Raw genomic sequence first — 19,829 nt, forward strand, 5'->3', positions numbered from 1 at the left:
AGTTTATAAAAGAACAGGTTATAACCTGATTCGCTGGCCCTGCCCCTTAAACTTGAAAACAAAAACAATGAAAGCTCATGAAGCAAGCTACAGAATTTTGCCTGTAGAATAAAGCTTTCAGTTCAGTTCAGTCGCTCAGTCGTGTCCGACTCTTTGCAACCCCATGAATTGCAGCACGCCAGGCCTCCCTGTCCATCACCAACTCCCGGAGTTCTCTCAAACTCACGTCCATCGAGTCAGTGATGCCATCCAGCCATCTCATCCTCTGTCGTCCCCTTCTCCTCCTGCCCCCAATCCCTCCCAGCATCAGAGTCTTTTCCAATGAGTCAACTCTTTGCATCAGGTGGCCAAAGGACTGGAGTTTCAGCTTTAGCATCATTCCTTCCAAAGAACACCCAGGGCTGATCTCCTTCAGAATGGACTGGTTGGATCTCCTTGCAGTCCAAGGGACTCTCAAGAGTCTTCTCCAACACCACAGTTCAAAAGCATCAATTCTTTGGCGTTCACTTTCTTCACAGTCCAACTCTCACATCCATACATGACCACAGGAAAAACCATAGCCTTGACTAGATGGACCTTTGTTGGCAAAGTAATGTCTCTGCTTTTGAATATGCTATCTAGGTTGGTCATAACTTTCCTTCCAAGGAGGAAGCGTCTTTTAATTTCATGGCTGCAATCACAATCTGCAGTGATTTTGGAGCTCCAAAAAATAAAGTCTGACACTGTTTCCACTGTTTCCCCATCTACTTGCCATGAAGTGATGGGACCAGATGCCATGATCTTCGTTTTCTGAATATTGAGCTTTAAGCCAACTTTTTCACTCTCCTCTTTCACTTTCATCAAAAGGCTTTTTAGTTCCTCTTCTGCCATAAGGGTGGTGTTATCTGCATATCTGAGGTTATTGATATTTCTCCTGGCAATCTTGATTCCAGCTTGTGCTTCTTCAAGCCCAGCGTTTCTCATGATGTACTCTGCATAAAAGTTAAATAAGCAGGGTGACAATATACTCCTTTTCCTATTTGGAATCAGTCTGTTGTTCTGTGTCCAGTTCTAACTGTTGCTTCCTGACCTGCATACAGGTTTCTCAAGAGGCAGGTCAAGTGGTCTGGTATTCCCATCTCTTTCAGAATTTTCCACAGTTTATTGTGGATAAATAAATAAAATAAAGCTTTATCTGGGTATAATTTAAATTCTGAAATATGTGGCAAGCAATCAAGACATACTAGGGAATGTACATCAACTATACTTCAACAAAAATAAAAATAATTAAAATAAAAGATATGCTAGAAGAGAAGGGTGAAAAGAGACGAGGACCACAACTGCTCTTTGCTCTAAGATCAAGGCTGGAAAGATGGCAGCAGAGTCTCTGGGAAGTGTGGGGAGGGCTGGTAATGAGAGCTTCACTCTCTTTTTTCCCCCCCTTTTTGGCTGTGCTGGGTCTTGCGGGCTTCTCTAGTTGCAGCACTCAGGCTTAGTTGCTCCAGGGCATGTGGGATGTTAGTTTCCCAACCAGGGATCAAATTCGCGTCCCCTGCATTGGAAGGTGGACTCTTAACGAACTTAACCACCAGAAAGTCCTTTCATACTCATGTTTGGTGAACATTTGTCACCTTCCATGTGTCAGGCTGGCTTCCGTCTCAAGACAGGAAGGGATCTTGTGGCTGGGAAGAGGTTTAGGAAAAATCAAGGATCTATCAGGTCTCTTCTGGATACTGAATGTAAATGTTCCATAAATGTTCTGTAAAATGCTACACTATTATGATATCATCACCAGCAAGCTTAGTCTCTTTCTCGATCTCCTCTTGTGGCCTTTCTCCTTTGCTTTTCCTTTTTTTCTTTCTGACTTCTTAATTATGGGAAAATGTCAAACACATAACAAAAGTAGATAGAGCATAACAAATTCCGTGTACTCATTACCCAGCTTCAACAATTCTGAGCTCAGTCTTGTTTTATCAGCTGAGGACTGGAGACTCAATTGACAGCCCCCATCCCCGTGTGTGTGTGTGTGTGTGTGTGTGTGTGTGTGTGTGTTAATGAATTAAAAAGTTTATTAGCCATAAAAAAAATTGATTCTTTAATTCTTGTTAAGTTCCCTGTAAAACAATAAGCTTACAGAAAATTTCTTCCTCATGAACAGAAAATCACTATGCTTTTGGTCCAAGATATGTTGGGATTTTTTCCTTTCTTCTTCAGATGACAGACAGATGGATGTAGCGGAATCCATGAACAAGTGTACTTGCCCCAAATGTGCAACATAAATATAGAAACGATGAACGGAAGCCTCATAACTGATATTGGAACAGGGCCCTCTCTGAGCCCTGGTGAATCCTCTGTGTAGAATTGCCACATCCCCCCAGTGCCCGCTGAGGTCGTACGGCCTGTGCGCTTTGTTCCACAGCTGGCATTCTTCCTCTTCCAGACGGGGCTTTGCTTTGCTGAGAGAGTGCCCTGAGGAGCCCACGTTAGTTAGCCCACAGCGGGTCAGGCCAGGCACGTTGAAGATGGGAGGGTGGTAGGGAACTGAAGTGAACTGCAGAGGAGCCCATGTGGGTTTTTTTTTTTAAGTTTATTTTTATTTATTTGTTTGATTGTGCTGGGTCTTAGTTGTGGCATATGGAATCTTCAGCTGCGACATTAGTTGAGGTCTGCAAACTCTGGAGTCCGGTTTCCCAACCAAGGATTGAACCTGGGACCCCTGCCGTGGGAGTGCAGAGTCTTAGCCACTGGACCACCGGGGAAGTGCCCCCATGTTACTTTGAAGCAAACCCAGAACATATCATTTCATATGTGAGCCTCTCAGCATTTATCTCTAAAAAGGTAAGGACTTAAAAAATCATTTAATCATCTTTCTTTAATGTCATCAAACATTTAGTCAGTGTTCAGATCCCACATCAACTGTTTATCAGGAGACGGAATGAGATTTCACAGATACAAAGCTCAGTCTCACAAGACCACCCTCCCCTTCAGGAATTTTGGTAGGGATTGCACTGAATCTGTAGCTTGCTTTGGGTATTATTGCCATTTTAACACTATTAAGTCATTTAATCCATGAATAGGGGATATTTTGCTTGTTAGAATTTTAAGTCTGCTATGAGAGACCTTTGAAATAGTTCAGAGGATTAAATGTACTAAATATACAAGTGTTACTTGATACATTTAAAGGAATTAAATCAGTCAAGTGCATAGATAATGTTAACTGTTTAGGAAAATTCTGTTTAACTTCTGATTTTTTTTGGCCCCTCCATGCAGCATGTAGGATGTTAGTTACCCAACCAGGAATCAGATCCTCGTCCCCAGGCATTGGAAGTGTGGGTCCTAACCACTGGATCACAGGGAAGTCCCTTGAGTCTATTAAAGATTTATCTAAGGATGGTGGGAATTATTGATCTTATTTTTAAAATTAGTTTCTTAGAAAATAAAATAACAATGATTCAAAGTTTAGCTTAACTATACGGAAAGAAACAGATTTAAGAATTTGAAACTTTGGGGACTTCTCTGGTGGTCCAGTGGCTAAGACTTTGAGTTCCCAGTGGAGCCATCTAGGGTTCATTCCCTGCTCAGGGAACTAGATCCCACATGCAACTAAAGACCCCACATACCCAAACTAAGACTTGGTGTAGGCAAATTAAATAAATAAATAAAAAGAATTGGAAACTTTGTCAAATTTAACATTAATCAGAACTCCAAAAAAAAAAAAAAAAAAGAACTCCAGAATCAATCACTATTCTTTTCCAGGCACAAGAACCCTCCTCAGAAAATAAAATGTCCAGGGAATTTCCTGGCAGTCCAGTGGTTAGGACTCCATACTTCAAACTGCAGGGGGCAAGGGGTTTGTTTGATCACAGGTTGGGGAAGTAAGATCTTGCAGCCAAATAAATAAATAGTCCAACTGTTACCTGGAATCTTCCACACGGTGGAGGGCGGAAAATCTCCTGGGTGAACTTTCCATACTTCTAACATACCACTGTAGCAGCTCTAAGCCTTCCAGAGAGAAATATAATAAGTATTCAATTAATGTTTATTGACTGAAAGTGATAGATTTAGATTTGCTTCACTGAAAGCAGTTAGTAGCTTGGTAAATACTATGACCAACCTAGATAGCATATTGAAAAGCAGAGACATTACTTTGCCAACAAAGGTCCATCTAGTCAAGGCTATGGTTTTTCCAGTGGTCATGTATGGATGTGAGAGTTGGGCTGTGAAGAAAGCTGAGCACTGAAGAATTGATGCTTTTGAACTGTGGTGTTGGAGAAGACTCTTGAGAGTCCCTTGGACTGCAAGGAGATCCAACCAGTCCATTGTGAAGAAGATCAGCCCTGGGATTTCTTTGGAAGGAATGATGCTACAGCTGAAATTCCAGTACTTTGGCCACCTTATGCGAAGAGTTGACTCATTGGAAAAGACCCTGATGCTGAGAGGGATTGGGGGCAGGAGGAGAAGGGGATGACAGAGGATGAGATGGTTGGATGGCATCACTGACTCGATGGACGTGAGTCTGAGTGAACTCCGGGAGTTGGTAATGGATAGGGAGGCCTGGTGTGTTGCGATTCATGGGGTCACAGAGAGTCGGACACGACTGAGTGACTGAACTGAACTGAACTGAACTGAAATACTTGATATACAAATAAATACAAGTATAACATGAACATTTTACATATTCATAAAATTTCAAATCTCTTTCTCACTTTGTGTTTCAACCACACTGGCCTGTTTTTCTTTAATTCTTCTAACTTGCTACAGTAACTTTATATATTCAGTACCCTCTTCCAGGAACTTTCTTTCTTCTCACAAACTTTGCCAGACATCTCCTGCTTCTGCTAAATCATCACTTCCTCCAGGAAGCCTCCTTTGGTTTACCTAATCAGGCCAATCTTTCCTATGATATGGTCTTAAGACACCATTTCTCTCTCCAGACCATTTTCTACATAAGTAATTTCACAACCAGTTATGTGATTCTTTTTCTAATTCCCCTATATCTTGGAACTCAGCCCCATGATGGGAGCCTAGGACTCTGTTTTGGGTTTTGACTTATCCCTCTAAATTCATCTCAGTGTTTGGAAAATAGAAGGTACCTAACAAACACTTCTTGACTGAATGAGTGAGTGTTAAATATGCAATATGAGCCAAAGAACTGTTTCAGGGACTTCCCTGGTGGTCCAGTGGTTAAGAATCTGCACTTCAGATACAGGGGGTACAGGTTCAATCCCTAGTCAAGCAACTAAGATCCCACATGCTGTGTGATGTAACCTAAAAAAAAACAAAACTGGTTCAGGGAATAATATAAAAATACATAGAAGGGCCATATGTCAAAGGATCAAGGCAATTAGGTTTAAAAAATTTTAAACTATGTGATTTGCAGAAACACTATTTTCATATAGTTGTCCAGGACATAGAATTAAATTGAGTTTTTAAATGATTATTTGTTGTCATGTGGGGTTATTTTCCACTTGTCCATGTAGATCAATACAATCCAACAGATACAATGTGAGCCACACACTTAATTTTAAGTGTTCTAGTAGCCACAGTCAAAATGTATAAAGAAACAGATGAATTTTATTGTAATAATATAGTTGATTTAACCCAATACATAAAAACATCATCACTTCAACATGTAATCAGTATAAAAACTAATAAGATCTTCACCTTCTTTTTGAATACCAAGGTTTTGAAATCCAGGAAGTATTTTTAAAGTATGTTTACATTTATAGTACATGTCAATTCGGACTCAAATAAGCATGAGCCTAGTGGTGGTTGTATTGGACACTATAACCCTAGATCAGTTTCCAGTCTTCTCTGTCCTCCTCTGTGCCCTTGGAGGTTGATCTGGGCTTGCATCACTCAGCTCTCTTGTCCTCAGATTTCCAGATAGCCTTGGGCAATAGAAGGCACTATTAAAAGATGGGAGTATAGAAAGAGAAAGAATTCGGTTATTTCATTTCTGGCCACCCCCACCCCTGCCTGAACTGGGCTGCCACATTTCCTATACCGAAGGGCCTCTCTTCATAGCTACAGCGTTTGTCTGGTTCTGGTAACCCTGCTCCCTTCCTTGCCCCATTGGGCTTAGAAGAGTTGCCTCTGGGAGTTCCCCACTGCCCTGTGGATTTCTTGAACTCAAACCTCTGTAAATAATTACCTCTTCAGTTAACCCTTTGTTTGGTATGCCATCTGCATCCTGTGAGGACACTGACTACATCAAGCAGTTAATAAACTATTGTTATGGTCTACACTCTTAACAGATTTTTGTTCGTGGATACTTGAAATCAATCACATTATTGAAAAGTTCTATTTGTTATACATAATGCTAATAATGCCTGATCATCAGTAATTTTTTTTTTCTTTTAAAAAAAATTTTATTTTTGGCTGCCCTGAGTCTGCATGCAGGCTTTCTCTAGTTGTGGTGAAGTGGCTCAGTCATGTCTGACTCTTTGCGACCCCACGGACTGTAGCCTACCGGGCTCCTCCGTCCATGGGATTTTCCAGGCAAGAATACTGGAGTGGGTTGCCATTTCCTTCTCCAGGGGAACTTCCCGTGACCGGGGTGGGGGCGGTATTCTCTAGTTGAGCTTCTCATTGAGGTGGGTTCTCTTATTGCGGAGCACAGACTCTAGGTGGCGCTGGTTTCAGTAGTTGTGGTGCTCAGGCTTCGGTGCCCCTAGGCAGGTGGGATCTTCCGGGACCAGCAATCGAATCGGTATCCCCTGCATTGCAGGGTGAATTCTTAACCACCGGACCATCAAGGAAGCCCAATAATTTTTTTAATTAAAAAAAAAAAGGTGGAGAAGGAAATGGCAATCCACTCCAGTATTCGTGCCTGGAGAATCCCATGGATGGAGGAGCCTGGTGGGTTGCAGTCCACGGGGTCTCAAGGGGTCGGATACGACTGAGCGACTTCATTCACTTCACTCATGTAATTTATGTACTGGTTTTATGAGGACTGAGTGGTATTTATTAGATTTTTTTTTCTGTCCAGGAACCTAATATGTATCTCCATTTCTACATATCTTGTTTTTCATTAAAATCTTGTAATTTTCTGCACAATATATTCTTTACTGTTTTTGATACATTTATTCTTACATGTCTATAATTGTCATTGTCTTTTGATTAGATTATATTTCCAGCCTATTAATAAATGGCTCTTGGTGTTCAAAAAAAAAAAAAAAAAAGGTACTTAACCTACTGTATACCATAGAGAACTATACTCAATACTTAAAAAAAAATTTTTTTTTAATTTTATTTTTTGGCCTTAGCAGGGACTTGCAGGAGATCCCCATTAGGATTTGAATCCAGGCCACAGCAATGAAAGCATTGAGTCCTAACTGCTGGACTGTCAGGGAATTCCCTCTACTCAATAGTTTGTAATAAACTATAAGGGGAAAGAATCTGAAAAAGAATATATATATGATATATATATATATATATTAATCGCTCTACTGTACACCTGAAACTGACATGACATTGTAAATGAAGTATACTTCAATTAAAAAAAATTTTTTTTAAAGCACTTAGCAAATTGGTCAGAGAAAGCAATGGCAACCCACTCCAGTACTATTGCCTGGCAAATCCCATGGACGGAGGAGCCTGGTAGGCTGCAGTCCATGGGGTTGCTAGGAGTCGGACACGACTGAGCAACTTCACTTTCACTTTTCACTTTAATGTATTGGAGAAGGAAGTGGCAACCCACTCCAGTGTTCTTGCCTGGAGAATCCCAGGGACAGGGGAGCCATCTATGGGATCGCACAGAGTTGGACGCGACTCAAGTGACTTAGCAGCAGCAGCAGCAGCAAATTGGTAGCAGGCAAATTTTAGAATTGCAAGATAGCTTACAGTCATGGTTATAGACAGGGTAATGAGAAGTCTGTGTCAGAGTAATTTCTGTATTTGGAATCCTTCTGTTTGCAAGTAACAGGAAAAAAAAAAACTGAAAGTGACTTAGAATGAGAGGCAGAGGTAGGGAACATGTATGTTCACACAACTGGAAATCTCAAAAATGGAATTGGGTTCAGTGTTTCTTAAACAAGAGTCTAGTCCCCATTTCTCATCTCTCCCTCTCTTTTGGTTGGGGATCTATTGCAGGCTGCTTCCTCCCTTCTAGAAAGAGGATGGCTGCCAGGCTCAAGACCCTGCTAGTCAGAGAAAAGGAACATACCTCTCTCTCTGGTTGGCTTAGTGGCAGTGCTGACAAGATAGCTAGTTCATGTACAGCAACACTGTACATCAATAACTACACTGCTCTTATAAATTTATGTGGGCATTTGGGGCAGTATACAACTCACAGGGTCTTAAATTGAAACGGTTTCTGTATAAAGGATAATAGATTATGGCTAGAATGCAGCTAATACAGAACCTGATAATATAAAGATAACCCCAGGAAGTTATCCTTAGAGTTCAAATTTGCAATCACTTTAACCAGGAGCCCAAGCACAATTTCATGACTTGTAAAAAATATGGAATGTGAAAACTGCTAAAGTCTTACATTCTACATTTAGATTGTGGCTATTAAAAGTTCTAAAATTACTGTAATTTTGCAAATTACAAGTCCCATTAGCTGACAGGTCTGATTGGATTACTCATCCATTCCTGAACTAATTGGGGTAAGGCAAGGAGGCTACTAAGAATGGGGATGATTTAATTAACTAGGGGTGCTCATGCCTCTACCCCTAAAAAAATAGGGTATAGGATCCAGCCACACTTTAGTCAATAACATGGTCTACTGTGAGAATCCTTCCTCAGAGAAAGTCAAAAGATACTTGTTTGCTACAACTCATGATCCCCATTCAAGAATTTCTGATATGTTTCCTTGAAGCTTCCTATGATTCTAGGGTCTACACAAGAGTGGCTGGTGGTTGAATAAATTTAAAGAAACATTAAAATAGTCTATAATTTAAATGGATAATTCACTGGGCTGTGGTTACCAGAAGATGGAAAGTCTGTGTGGATGATGAGAAGAGGAGGTTCAGAAGGTATTTGAAAATACAGTGGGAGGGATTAAGAGTGCTCCACTGAAAGATGCATGCTAGACTAGCATTACACACACACATAGTAACAACAAAAATAGGGGAAATGGTGGGAAAGAATGGGATATGAGACGTGAAAAAAAACAATTTTTTTGAACAAAGATTGTGCCAGCTGATTGACATACATCATTTATTTTAAATACTTAACCAAGTATGTTTTGATCACCTGCTGTGTATCAGGCTTGTTTCCTGGCCCTGGGGATGCAGGAGTGACCACAGGAGACCAAAGCTGAAGTTCTTCTGAGGGGAGACAGGACGAAACAACCCTGCATTGATATAATTACTCCATTTTATGGAGAGGAAAGCAATCTTGAGTGAGGGTAAGGGACTCTTCTGCAGACACTTTAAGTAGCAGCAGTGCTATGGTCCAAATCCAGGATAGTCTGACTTAAAAAAGGCTCTGCTTTGGGACTTCCGCTGCGGCCCAGTGGTTAAACCTCTATGTTTCCGCCGCAGAGGGCCTGGGTTCAATCCCTAGCCGGGTAATGAAGTTCTCACATGCTGCTGGGTGCAGCCAAAAAGAAAAAAATATAAAAAAATTTTTTAAAAAGGTTTGGTTTAATAGAAGGAAATAAAAAGAGGAGAAAAATTTACCTTGGAGGAGGGGAGCAAATCAAAGCAAATTTATGTGAGCCAGAAAAGAAAAACAATAAGAGAAGGAAAGAAAAGTAAGAAACAGAAAGGTTTTGCTAGAATCCCTCACCTGGTAAACACCCAAGGTAAGGCCAGCTCAGGGTCTGCCTCGACCACTGCATTTCTCCTTCCCTACTCTTCCCCCACTCCAGTACTCTTGCCTGGAAAATCCCATGAACGGAGGAGCCTGGTGGGCTGCAGTCCATGGAATCGCTAAAAGTTGGACACGACTGAGCGACTTCACTTTCACTTTTCACTTTCATGTATTGGAGGAGGAAATGGCAACCCACTCCAGTGTTCTTGCCTGGAGAATCCCAGGGAAGGCGGGGCCTGGTGGGCTGCCGTCTCTGGGGTCGCACAGAGTCGGATACGACTGAAGCGAGTTAGCAGCAGCAGCAGCAGCAACTCTTCCCTTGCTGGTATGGAAGCCCCATTTTACAGATGTAAAAACTAAGGCTCAGGGCTATTAAATCTTTGTATTTTCCCCCCACTATGGATAAACCTCTCAGAGCCACAGTAAGAGAACGCCTGAGAGAAACAAAACAATAATTGGTATATCTTTCAGGTAACGGTGGGAAAATACAAGTTGTTAGTGCTTCTCTTGAGAGCAGATTTAGCATAAGTCAGACCCCACTGAATCTGCTTGCAATGCGGGACACCTGCGTGGATCCTTAGGTCGGGAAAATCCCTTGGAGGAGGAAATGGCAACCCACTCCAGTATTCTTGCCTGGAAAATCCCATGGACAGAGGAGCCTGCTGAGCTCCATGAGGTAGCAAGAGAGTCGGACACGACTGAACAACACAGACTCCAGTGAAAGCGGGTAGGGAACACCAGGCAAACTTCCTAACTGAACTCACTATTGTGAGGAAGGGGCTTTTGGTGATTTTTCTGACACGTGTGCTAAGTCGCTACAGTTCCACTCTGGGCTGTAACCCGCAAGAATCCTCCGTCCATGGGATTTCCCAGGCAAGAACACTGGAGTTGCCTGGGTTGCCAAGTCCTCCTCCAGGGCATCTTCCCTCCCGCAGGGATCGAACCCACCTCTCTTTTATCTCCTGCATTAGCAGGCGCGTTCTTTACCACTAGCGCCACCTGGGAAGCCACAGTCGCTATATTTCTCTCCCAATAGTTAACCTTGTGGCTCGTGGGTTTTTTTTTTTTTTTTTAGGGGAAGTAGAAAACAGAGGAAGGTATGAGTGACCCACGGACCCCAGCCCTGCCCTCAGGCCAATACAGCAGCCTTTGCTAGGAGAAAGGTTCAATCTTCTTCAGGAACTTCCACTTTCATTTGCTAGATGTGGTAGTTTCCAGATGGCCTGGAACGCAGTCTCATTTGCGTTTGCGTTGCTATTAAACTTTTCAAGAGTCCGTGATAATGCACCATCGTCTCGGTCAAATCCTGCAGTTTGCGTGAGACGTGAGATACCAGCCAGAGTTCCAGACTTTCTAGGCTTGGGCTTTTCTCTAACTGTGGGACCCCGGTTGGTACAGTCTGGTGGCAGCTTGATCACAAAGCCTCATTGACCTTGGGAGCAATTCCGAAGTACTTTCCTAAACGTGATGGTCTTAGTTCCACCCTAACCGCTTACGAGGATGAAGTAATTAGTGAATACTTTAATAAGTATTTAATACTTTAATCTTATTAGGAGCAAAACGTTTTATCAGTGAGAGTAACAGCCGAGGTGTTCTTAAACCCCCGCCTATTTAGAGGTGAGGGAGACGGGACTGAGGATAACTTGGAAGTCAGCAGCTAGGGAATTACACCTGAAGGAACTCCGGACCTGAGACACCCCTCAGCCGCCTCTACAGACAAGGCGCCAAGACCTGAGCGCGCTCCCAGCAACCGCGATTCTCGCAGCGTTTGTAGCCATTACGTCACGGCGTTCTCCGCCTCTCATTGGGCGAGCCCATCCAGTCATGTGACTTTGGTGTGTCATATAAATAAGGGCGAGGAGACGGCGGTGGTCCGCCATTTCGTGGACGCCGGGTGTGCGAGAGCATCCGGGGACGCCGGGCGGGAGGTGGACCGGGAAGACCTAACCTAGGTTCTGTGGATTTGAACCTCCGCATTTCTAACCCAAGATCTCGGTAAGCGAACGACTACTAAAAGAATGAGGTGGGAAATGGGTCCTAAAGGGGCCGAAGTGGGGATAGGCCAATGGCGGCGGTAGGCTGAGACAAAGAGACGGTGCCGCCATTTTGTGACGTTCAGCTAGGGGCTGTGGCGGGGGCTTTTGGCCCCTCGGAGGTATACCCAGCCCTCAAAGTGGAGATGTTTTTAATCCTACACTGGGAACGGAGAGGCCGTGAGCCGGGAAGGGAGATTATCCGGGTCGAGGCGAAGGGGGACTCAGTAGTCGGTTGTACTTTAGGCCGCGGCTTTTCAATTTATGGCGCCTTTTTTTTTTTTTTCGGTAGCACGTTTCCTTGGGTAGCTTCTCATCGTTTTTTCCCTTCAGGTCACTAATCAAAACTGAGCCTTTAGAACCATAATGATTGATTTCGATGCTCATTTTCATTTTTATTTATTTATTTTTTTTAACTTGAGTTCACTTTTAAAGTCGGGACCCAATAACTTTTTTTTTTTTTAACCGACCTTCCTTGAGCTGAATTGTTCTTGTGACTTTTCCTATTGATGCGTGGGCCTGAAACTGGTCACTGTAAAGTTTCTGGAAAAGGGAAAAAACACATTCCCCAGCAATGGTTTGGTCTCAGAACTGGTTGCAGGGTGGGGTCACGCAATTAGGATGTGTCTGGACTGGTTTTTTTTTTTAATTGGATAAACCCAGAGTGAGAAAAGAATGGTAAAGCTCTTGAGCTGAGTTCATGGGCAGACTGCTTTTTTATGCAGTTGATAACTGGCCTATAAGTTGATTAGACATTGCTTAAGTGACTATAAGTATCTAAAGTTTGTAAAAATGTAAGCCCCCTGGGTGGCTTAAATTTTATGCAACAAGTGCTTTTTTTCCTGAGGTGAAATTAACATAAGCTTCATTTTAAAGTGCCCAATTCAGAGGTATTTAGTATGTTCACATTGTTGTACAGCTATCACCTCACTAGTTGGAACGTCTTTTATACCCAACGAAGTGACCTGTATACCGAAGCATCCATTCACCTTTTGCCCTGTCCTCTCTCCCAAGCCCCTGGTACCTACTAAAATGTTTCTGGATTTGCCCTTTTTGGATAATTCACATCCTTGGAATCGTAATATGTGCACTATTTCGTGTCTGATATCTATAACTGTATGCTCTGACACATTTGTAGCATTTATGGGTACTTGATTCCGGAATAATTTGGATAGTACATTTTGTTTATGTACCTGTTGCTGGATATTTGGCTTGACACTTTTGGGCTGTTGAGAATAGAGTAAGGTACATTTTTTAAAAACAGATTTGTCTTGCATTGTGAGGAGTGATGCTGGTTAACTTGACCTGTGAAGGCACATTAGTATCAGTTTTCTTGGTGATTGTCTTCAGCGAGTTGTTTGATGTTTTTGAATTTGCTTCTGAGTAGGTGATCCTACTCTTCTAGGTGAAATTAATTGAAATAGGTAAAATCCTTAGTTTCTACTTTGGTAAACACTCCTCTGGTGTGTTACCTTCCCCGCCGCCCCGCCTCCCCCCGCTTTTCAAGGAGGCTTTTTTCCCCCTCTTCTTTCACAATTTGTTCTGGCTTCTGTGCAGTTACCGGTAACCATTGGGATAGTCCTAGTTTTTGGGGTTTTAGTATTGCATTCTTTCCTGAATCTATTTTTCACTGTGGATTATTTTTTTTTTTATTGCAGAAATGCATCGTGATTCCTGTCCATTGGACTGTAAAGTTTATGTAGGTAATCTTGGAAACAATGGTAACAAGACTGAATTGGAACGAGCTTTTGGCTATTATGGACCACTCCGAAGTGTGTGGGTTGCTAGAAACCCTCCCGGCTTTGCTTTTGTTGAATTTGAAGATCCCCGAGACGCAGCTGATGCTGTCCGAGAGCTAGATGGGAGGTAATTTGTTGATTAATTAATGATAGTTTATTGTGTTTTAATATTCAAAATCTCTAGGATATGTGACTTTTAGATGGCTTCTTTGCTATCTGAAATTGATGTTATTGGAAATTTACATAAAACCTTTTTTTTGGCAATCAAAATGAACAATTTGTGAAGATACCTAGGAAGTTTTTTTATTCAGTTGGCCATTGGAGAAAATAATTTTAATGGTCAGCTTGGGTGTGTGGCTTCATGTGGTTGAAACATTTTAATCTAAATCCACCACAAAGCATCAATCATGTTGTCACCTTTGAATTTTGTCTAAAAGAATTGTGGCTCAATCATCCCTCTTAATGGCCACAGATTGTAAGTGGATATGGTTATATGGGTTTATTGTACTATTATCTTTTTTTGATACCTGTTGGAAATATTTGTTTAGGAAGTGTGGATCATATAACAATGTTTCCCTTTGCGTTACAATATTCTGTTAGCTGGCTGGTAAGTTAACACCTGAGTCTTAACAGTGAACAGGTGTTGCCTTTCTTCTTGGCATTTGAAAACTTGGGTTTCATGAAACCAAGGAACAGAATTAAGATCCAAAAATTAAAGGATCTGTGAGTTGACTATAAAGATATGTAAAAGGTCATTTATCTAAGCAGATTACGGAAACATTTTTCCAGGGCCCCACCTCTTCCCAATCACTGTCCACATATGGTGGCTTATCTAAACTTAGTGATTGTGGATCAATGAGTAGGTGGACTATAAAGGTTTTTTTTTTTTTTTTAATTGTTCTCAGCTACAGTTTCTTATGTTTAAACTGTTGTGTGATGATTGAAGGGAAAGGAAAATGTAAAATGTCCAGGATGCTTCTGTCCTGTTTACTGATGTTTGCTTAGAGGGGATGGGGAGGAGAGAGACCAACAAATGGAGTATTTATGATTGGTAAACAGTTGCTGCATCTTCCCAAGGAAGAAGTCAAAACAGGATGTACAAATGAACTAACTACCTTGGAGGATGAATCTAGGTTTTCACACTTAAATTGTAACTGTTAACATTGAGCCCAATGATCAGACTGACTTAACAGCAATAAAACACAAGGAAGTTGGTTTTCTTTACTAGAAAAAAGATAAGGAACTAAAACGTGCTTTGGTATTAAGGATTCTGCAGACATACAGTTGGATTCTTTGCAAAGAAGCTAGCTATAAAAGGGGGCTTTGTGTTTGTTTTTTCCTTGCTTTTAATGCACATCTCCTAGAAAATTAGTTTGGCTGTTTTAAATTCACTGTTTCTTTCCCTCCTAGAACACTCTGTGGCTGCCGAGTAAGAGTGGAACTATCGAATGGTGAAAAGAGAAGTCGTAATCGTGGCCCACCTCCTTCTTGGGGTCGTCGCCCTCGAGATGATTATCGGAGGAGGAGTCCTCCACCTCGACGCAGGTACTTAGAGAGAGCGTGTTTAGAGGTATTGGTGTAGCTAATAGGAACAGGTATCTCTCTTAAAGTTTGTTGGTGGGTTTTAACTTTGAAGAATCAGGTTTTTACGAAGCGTTTGTTGGGTGTAGTTTGGGATATGTGAGTTGTGCTGAGTGTTGGCTTTTGTCTTTAGGTCACTGTTCATGTTGGTAGTCAGTAACTTCTATCTTGGATCTGTCTTCTAGTTCATCTTCTAGTTGCATCTTTCCAAGTCTTCCCTTATACTTCAGTTTAGGCCTTTTTCCATTTCTTGACTCCATAATGACAAACATTACATTCAACTCTAGCTCTTCACAAAAATGTGTTTTCTACTGTTAGCACGATTGTAATATTTATCAAACAGGCAGCTGTTTTATTGTTAAAACTGGTAAAGTAGAAATCATTCTGAAACTAAAGTCACTGACCAATAAAGGGGGCTAAAGTAATCCCAGTCATCTGTTCTTCAAACCCAAATAGGAGAGAATGCAGGTTTTTTTTATAATTGAAAATGGCATCATTCTTGGACCAGGCAGTATTGTCTGGATGCTAACTCCACATCTCCTCAGACCTCCAAAATAGTTTCTATAGGACTGAATTTACCTCTTACAGGTGAGTGAAGTCCTAGGAGATAGGAGTTCAAAATCTTGCCCCTTTTGCTGTTTTGAAAAACAAAACAACACACTGTTGCCCATCATAATAAAGAGTATTTGTTAGCTAATAGATGGTTGTACTGATGGCTTGTTTTTCATTTTTTTTTGTGCTTTTTGGTCCATCTATTAATAAAAATGAACCCCGTTACAGAGTCACCATCATGTCTCTTCTCACCACCCTCTGAGTCTGCATTAGCCAGTCAACTAGCCCTTTCAGCGTCATGTGACCAGCGCGCCCCATTCAGCTTGGCTGGTGTCGTTTCACATGACCCAGGCATGGCCAGTCGTCAGGTTGCACCGCCCTTTGGTTCCCGAGCATGCTGTTTTCTCTCAGCCTTCTCTCCAACCTTAACCAAATCGGCAGCAGCCACCTCGACCGCCCACACATTCCTGGCCAATCAGCTCAGCTGTTTATTTACCAAATGTCTTCACAACAACTACAGCAGCAGCCTTCGGCTAACAAAAAAGCAGGAAAAATCCACAACACCCCCTTCGCCAACCAACTAAATCCAACGCAACATCTGGCAAAACCTTTTCAGCAAATTCTTCCTGGCCGTCAGTCCGGCAGCCTCACCTCACCATTTCTAGCTTGTTGAAACCCAAAAACTAGTAAGTTTTTCCTGCTTATACAGTTTACTGCTGGTTAAAATAAGGAGTAAGCGGCTTAAAGTAATTCTTTTTTCTGGATCAAAGGCTGGCTGTGCATAATTGAATGGTAACGTACATATATATTGCTTGAATAAAACTTTTAAGGGTGATAGGGAACTCATAATGTAACTAGACCTTCAAGTGAAACTTATTTGCATGTGTGAGATGCCAAACTAAAAATTTTAATAACTCTAACAGATTTAGCTTTCCTTTCTAGCAAAAATTTGTTGAATCCTATCACCTTTAAATGGTTTTACTAACAGTTTTCAAAATTTTTAAATTTTGGGGGTGAAGTGGGCCAAGCTAAGGTAATTTTGATAAGTCTAAACACACTCTTAAATGTGACGATCACAAATGCAGTTCTAATGTAGCACTTAATGGCATCAATATTTACACCTAGCGCGTTTTCACAAAATTACACTATCCACCTGGTACCTAAGTCTTGTCATGGACTTACAGGTTTGCATGGGTTCCAAATACTGGTTTATGGTACTGTTTTTGGAACTACTTGTGGGACTACATTTTGGTGTGGTGTTTGGGTAGTGAAGTTAGTTTGACATGAAGTTTTGCATTGGACAGATCTGCTGTGAAGCATTCTTTGTTAAAGTGAATCCATGATTGGAATACCTGCTTTTCACTTGAGCTTTTGGTTCCTTAATCCTTCTGTGCCCTTTTTTTGTTTTGTTTTCCTTTAAAAAATTTTTATTTTTGGACGATGGGTGCCAGTTCTTCGGCACATTCACTGGGCCCAACAGTGAGATTGAAAAGTTGGGAAATGCCTCACGCCATAAATGCTAATTGACAATTAGCCTAATTTTTCTGTTTTCTGCTTTTAGATCTCCAAGACGGAGAAGCTTCTCCCGCAGCCGGAGCAGGTAAAGTATCTTTGGGGGGCCACATTCTCAGAAATGGGAGTGTTTGTGAAATTTCTAAGCTGTTTTCCAGATGACTCAGTTAATGGCAATAGACACTGACTTTAGTAATGAATCAAGTAACATATAGAACTTTTAGCTTTCAAAAACTTAGACATTGTTGTGTGTAATCCTGAATGGCTCCGTTTTTCTTTCTCCTCTTATTTTAGGTCCCTTTCTAGAGATAGGAGAAGAGAGAGATCACTGTCCCGGGAGAGAAATCACAAGCCGTCCCGATCTTTCTCTAGGTCTCGTAGGTAAGATCTTTAATGACCTGAGCCATTTAAGAGCTTACATACATAATATACTAAAAACAGAAATAGGTCTTTTAAGCTACTAGGACAAAATGTTTTATAACTTTACTGTAAAAATCTTTTGATGAAGTTTTGCCTGTAACTGAGTTACCAGATGTAACTTTTGTTTCTGTTTTTCAGCCGATCTAGGTCAAATGAAAGGAAATAGAAGACCAGTTTGCAAGAGGAGTGATGTACAGGAAATAACTTCATTTGACAGGAGTATGTACAGAAAATTCAAGTTTTGTTTGAGACTTCATAAGCTTGGTGCATTTTTAAAATGTTTTAGCTGTTCACATTTGTTTGTCTGTTGGAACAGTGACACAAAGGTGTAATTCTCTATGGTTTGAAATGGATCATATGAGGCATGTAATATCAAGAATTGTTACTTTACAATGTTCCCTTAAGCAAAATTTAATTTGCTTTGAATTTTAGTCTTGCATAGGCTGATAATAAATCTCTTAACTCCTGCCCAGTCGATGTTTAACATGATGGAAATAAAAACTGGCAAAAATTGGAAGATTTTTTTTTTCAACATACCTGGGATATGGTATGCAGCTGTAGTAAGCAGTTTTTTAAAGCTGCTGTGAACTCAAAAGCCAGCTGGAAAAATTAAAGCTGCACCCTTAAACTAGATTAGAGGTTTAAAAAATCCCACTAGTCTTCACACTGGACAAAAGGTTGTCCAGTTGGTGTAGAGTCTAAGAAGTTTCAAGGAAGTTAGTTTACCTTTGCTTTAGGTTGTAAGTTCATTCTGTGATTGCTATATATGAATACATAGCTCTTTGTAACGTTCTTTATTTGGAAATATGAGACTACTCAAGATAACAAATGTCCTGCCAGTTTAAGGGTACATTGTAGAGCTGAATTGAGTTACTGTGCAAGATTCTTTTTTCATGCTGTCATTTGTAATATGTTTTGTGAGAATCCTTGGGATTAAAGTTTTGGTTACAAATTGTTGTTTAACCTGAAAGCCTGTTTTTCCTTGCAAAACTAAAATCTGAGCTTGGTACCAAGTCCAGGTGTAACATTCCTATTGGAAGCCATACTTATATTTTCTTGTAAAGTGCTTTTGAAAATAAAATATAAGCATAATTGTAATAGTTGAACCCACTATTACCATAGTTCTTGTCCCACAGAAGGCAGTTGGTTACACAAATCTTATTTTTTAGGAAATACATTTGAGGCTTTTGAAGTGAAGGGACTTTCTGGTGTCTACCTAAGTGATATGTCTTTAGGAGCAGAAGCCAGTTTAAAGTCCATGATATTCAGTGACCAACATTTTAAAGTATAGCCACCTGATACATATATAATCCAAAGTTGCCAGTTAAAAAAAAAAAAAGCTTCTATCACTAGCATGAAAATGTTCCACAGAGCTTTAAAAATTGCTTCCATTTTATATAATTTGAGGTGTTGCATGGGAATTCTAAATTGATCCATCATTATGTGAAATTCACTACATGGTTCAAATGTAACAGTGCAGAATTGAAATATGGAGGCATGCATAATCTTCCTCTTAGATATCTAGAGGAGTTGTAATTTCAAACTTCTGTGCAATTAGATTAAATCATAATGCAACAGTCTTGTGGCTTAGTTTCCTTAAATGTGCTATTTAAAGATAGTTTTGGATTGTGCTGTACTGACTTTTCTTTAACATGAAAGACAAGTCATTGTGTTAATCTATAAGGATGTTTTATGAGAAATTCATCCTAAACAAGTTTATTTCCAGTGGTCCTTCTTAACCTTTCACAAAAGTATCAAGGGAGAAGAGTCCTGGTTATCACAGGGGAAAACTGATGTCAGTGGAGTTCAGTATGATCCTTTTTGGCAGAAGACATTTGTAAAACTGCCTCCTTATTTACTGAGAGCTCAGGCTTTGGGCCTTCTGGCTTTCATAATGAGCTTAAAAACTGTTGGGATCAAGCAAGGCAAGATAGGTACTGATTCTTGGAAGTAATGTGGTATATCACTATTACACTGCTCTTACAATGAACATGGATGTTTTTGACAGTATGCAACTTGCAGAGTCTTAAATTGGGCTTCTGTAAAAAGGAACAATTATAGCTACAAAGTGGCCAATACAGACCCAATATAAAGTTAACTCAGATTTATCCTTAGGATCCAAATTTACAATCACTTTAACCAGAAGCCTTAGCACAGTTCTATGGCTTGTTAAAAAATATGGAAGGCAGAAATTATTAAAACTTTGTATTTTACATTTACATTGTGGCTTTGAAAAAGTTCTCTGTAGTTA

General features: G+C 40.7%; 1 protein-coding gene and 1 pseudogene across 1 annotated transcript; one reads left to right on the forward strand and one right to left on the reverse strand.

Annotated features, from left to right (window-relative positions):
- Positions 1–2,096: 2,096 nt before the first annotated feature.
- Positions 2,097–11,621, reverse strand: LOC109576560 (protein transport protein Sec61 subunit beta pseudogene; annotated as a pseudogene).
- Positions 11,582–18,541, forward strand: SRSF3 (serine and arginine rich splicing factor 3). The gene is made up of 6 exons (XM_019985779.2): positions 11,582–11,736; positions 13,433–13,640; positions 14,924–15,058; positions 17,208–17,246; positions 17,453–17,539; positions 17,717–18,541. The coding sequence occupies exons 2-6, from the start codon at positions 13,435–13,437 to the stop codon at positions 17,742–17,744; spliced, it is 495 nt and encodes a 164-aa protein (XP_019841338.1). The 5' UTR covers positions 11,582–11,736; positions 13,433–13,434; the 3' UTR covers positions 17,745–18,541.
- The last annotated feature ends 1,288 nt before the right edge of the window (positions 18,542–19,829 follow it).

The sequence above is a fragment of the Bos indicus genome, chromosome 23, assembly GCF_029378745.1.
Source record: "Bos indicus isolate NIAB-ARS_2022 breed Sahiwal x Tharparkar chromosome 23, NIAB-ARS_B.indTharparkar_mat_pri_1.0, whole genome shotgun sequence".
Lineage (NCBI taxonomy): Eukaryota > Metazoa > Chordata > Mammalia > Artiodactyla > Bovidae > Bos > Bos indicus.

Excerpts from the sequence above, each read along its gene's own strand:
- SRSF3 (XM_019985779.2), top strand. The coding sequence starts at position 13,435 with ATGCATCGTGATTCCTGTCCATTGGACTGTAAAGTTTATGTAGGTAAT. Across the intron at positions 13,641-14,923 it reads GTCCGAGAGCTAGATGGGAG|AACACTCTGTGGCTGCCGAG; the intron begins GTAATTTGTTGA and ends TTTCCCTCCTAG. Across the intron at positions 15,059-17,207 it reads AGTCCTCCACCTCGACGCAG|ATCTCCAAGACGGAGAAGCT; the intron begins GTACTTAGAGAG and ends TTCTGCTTTTAG.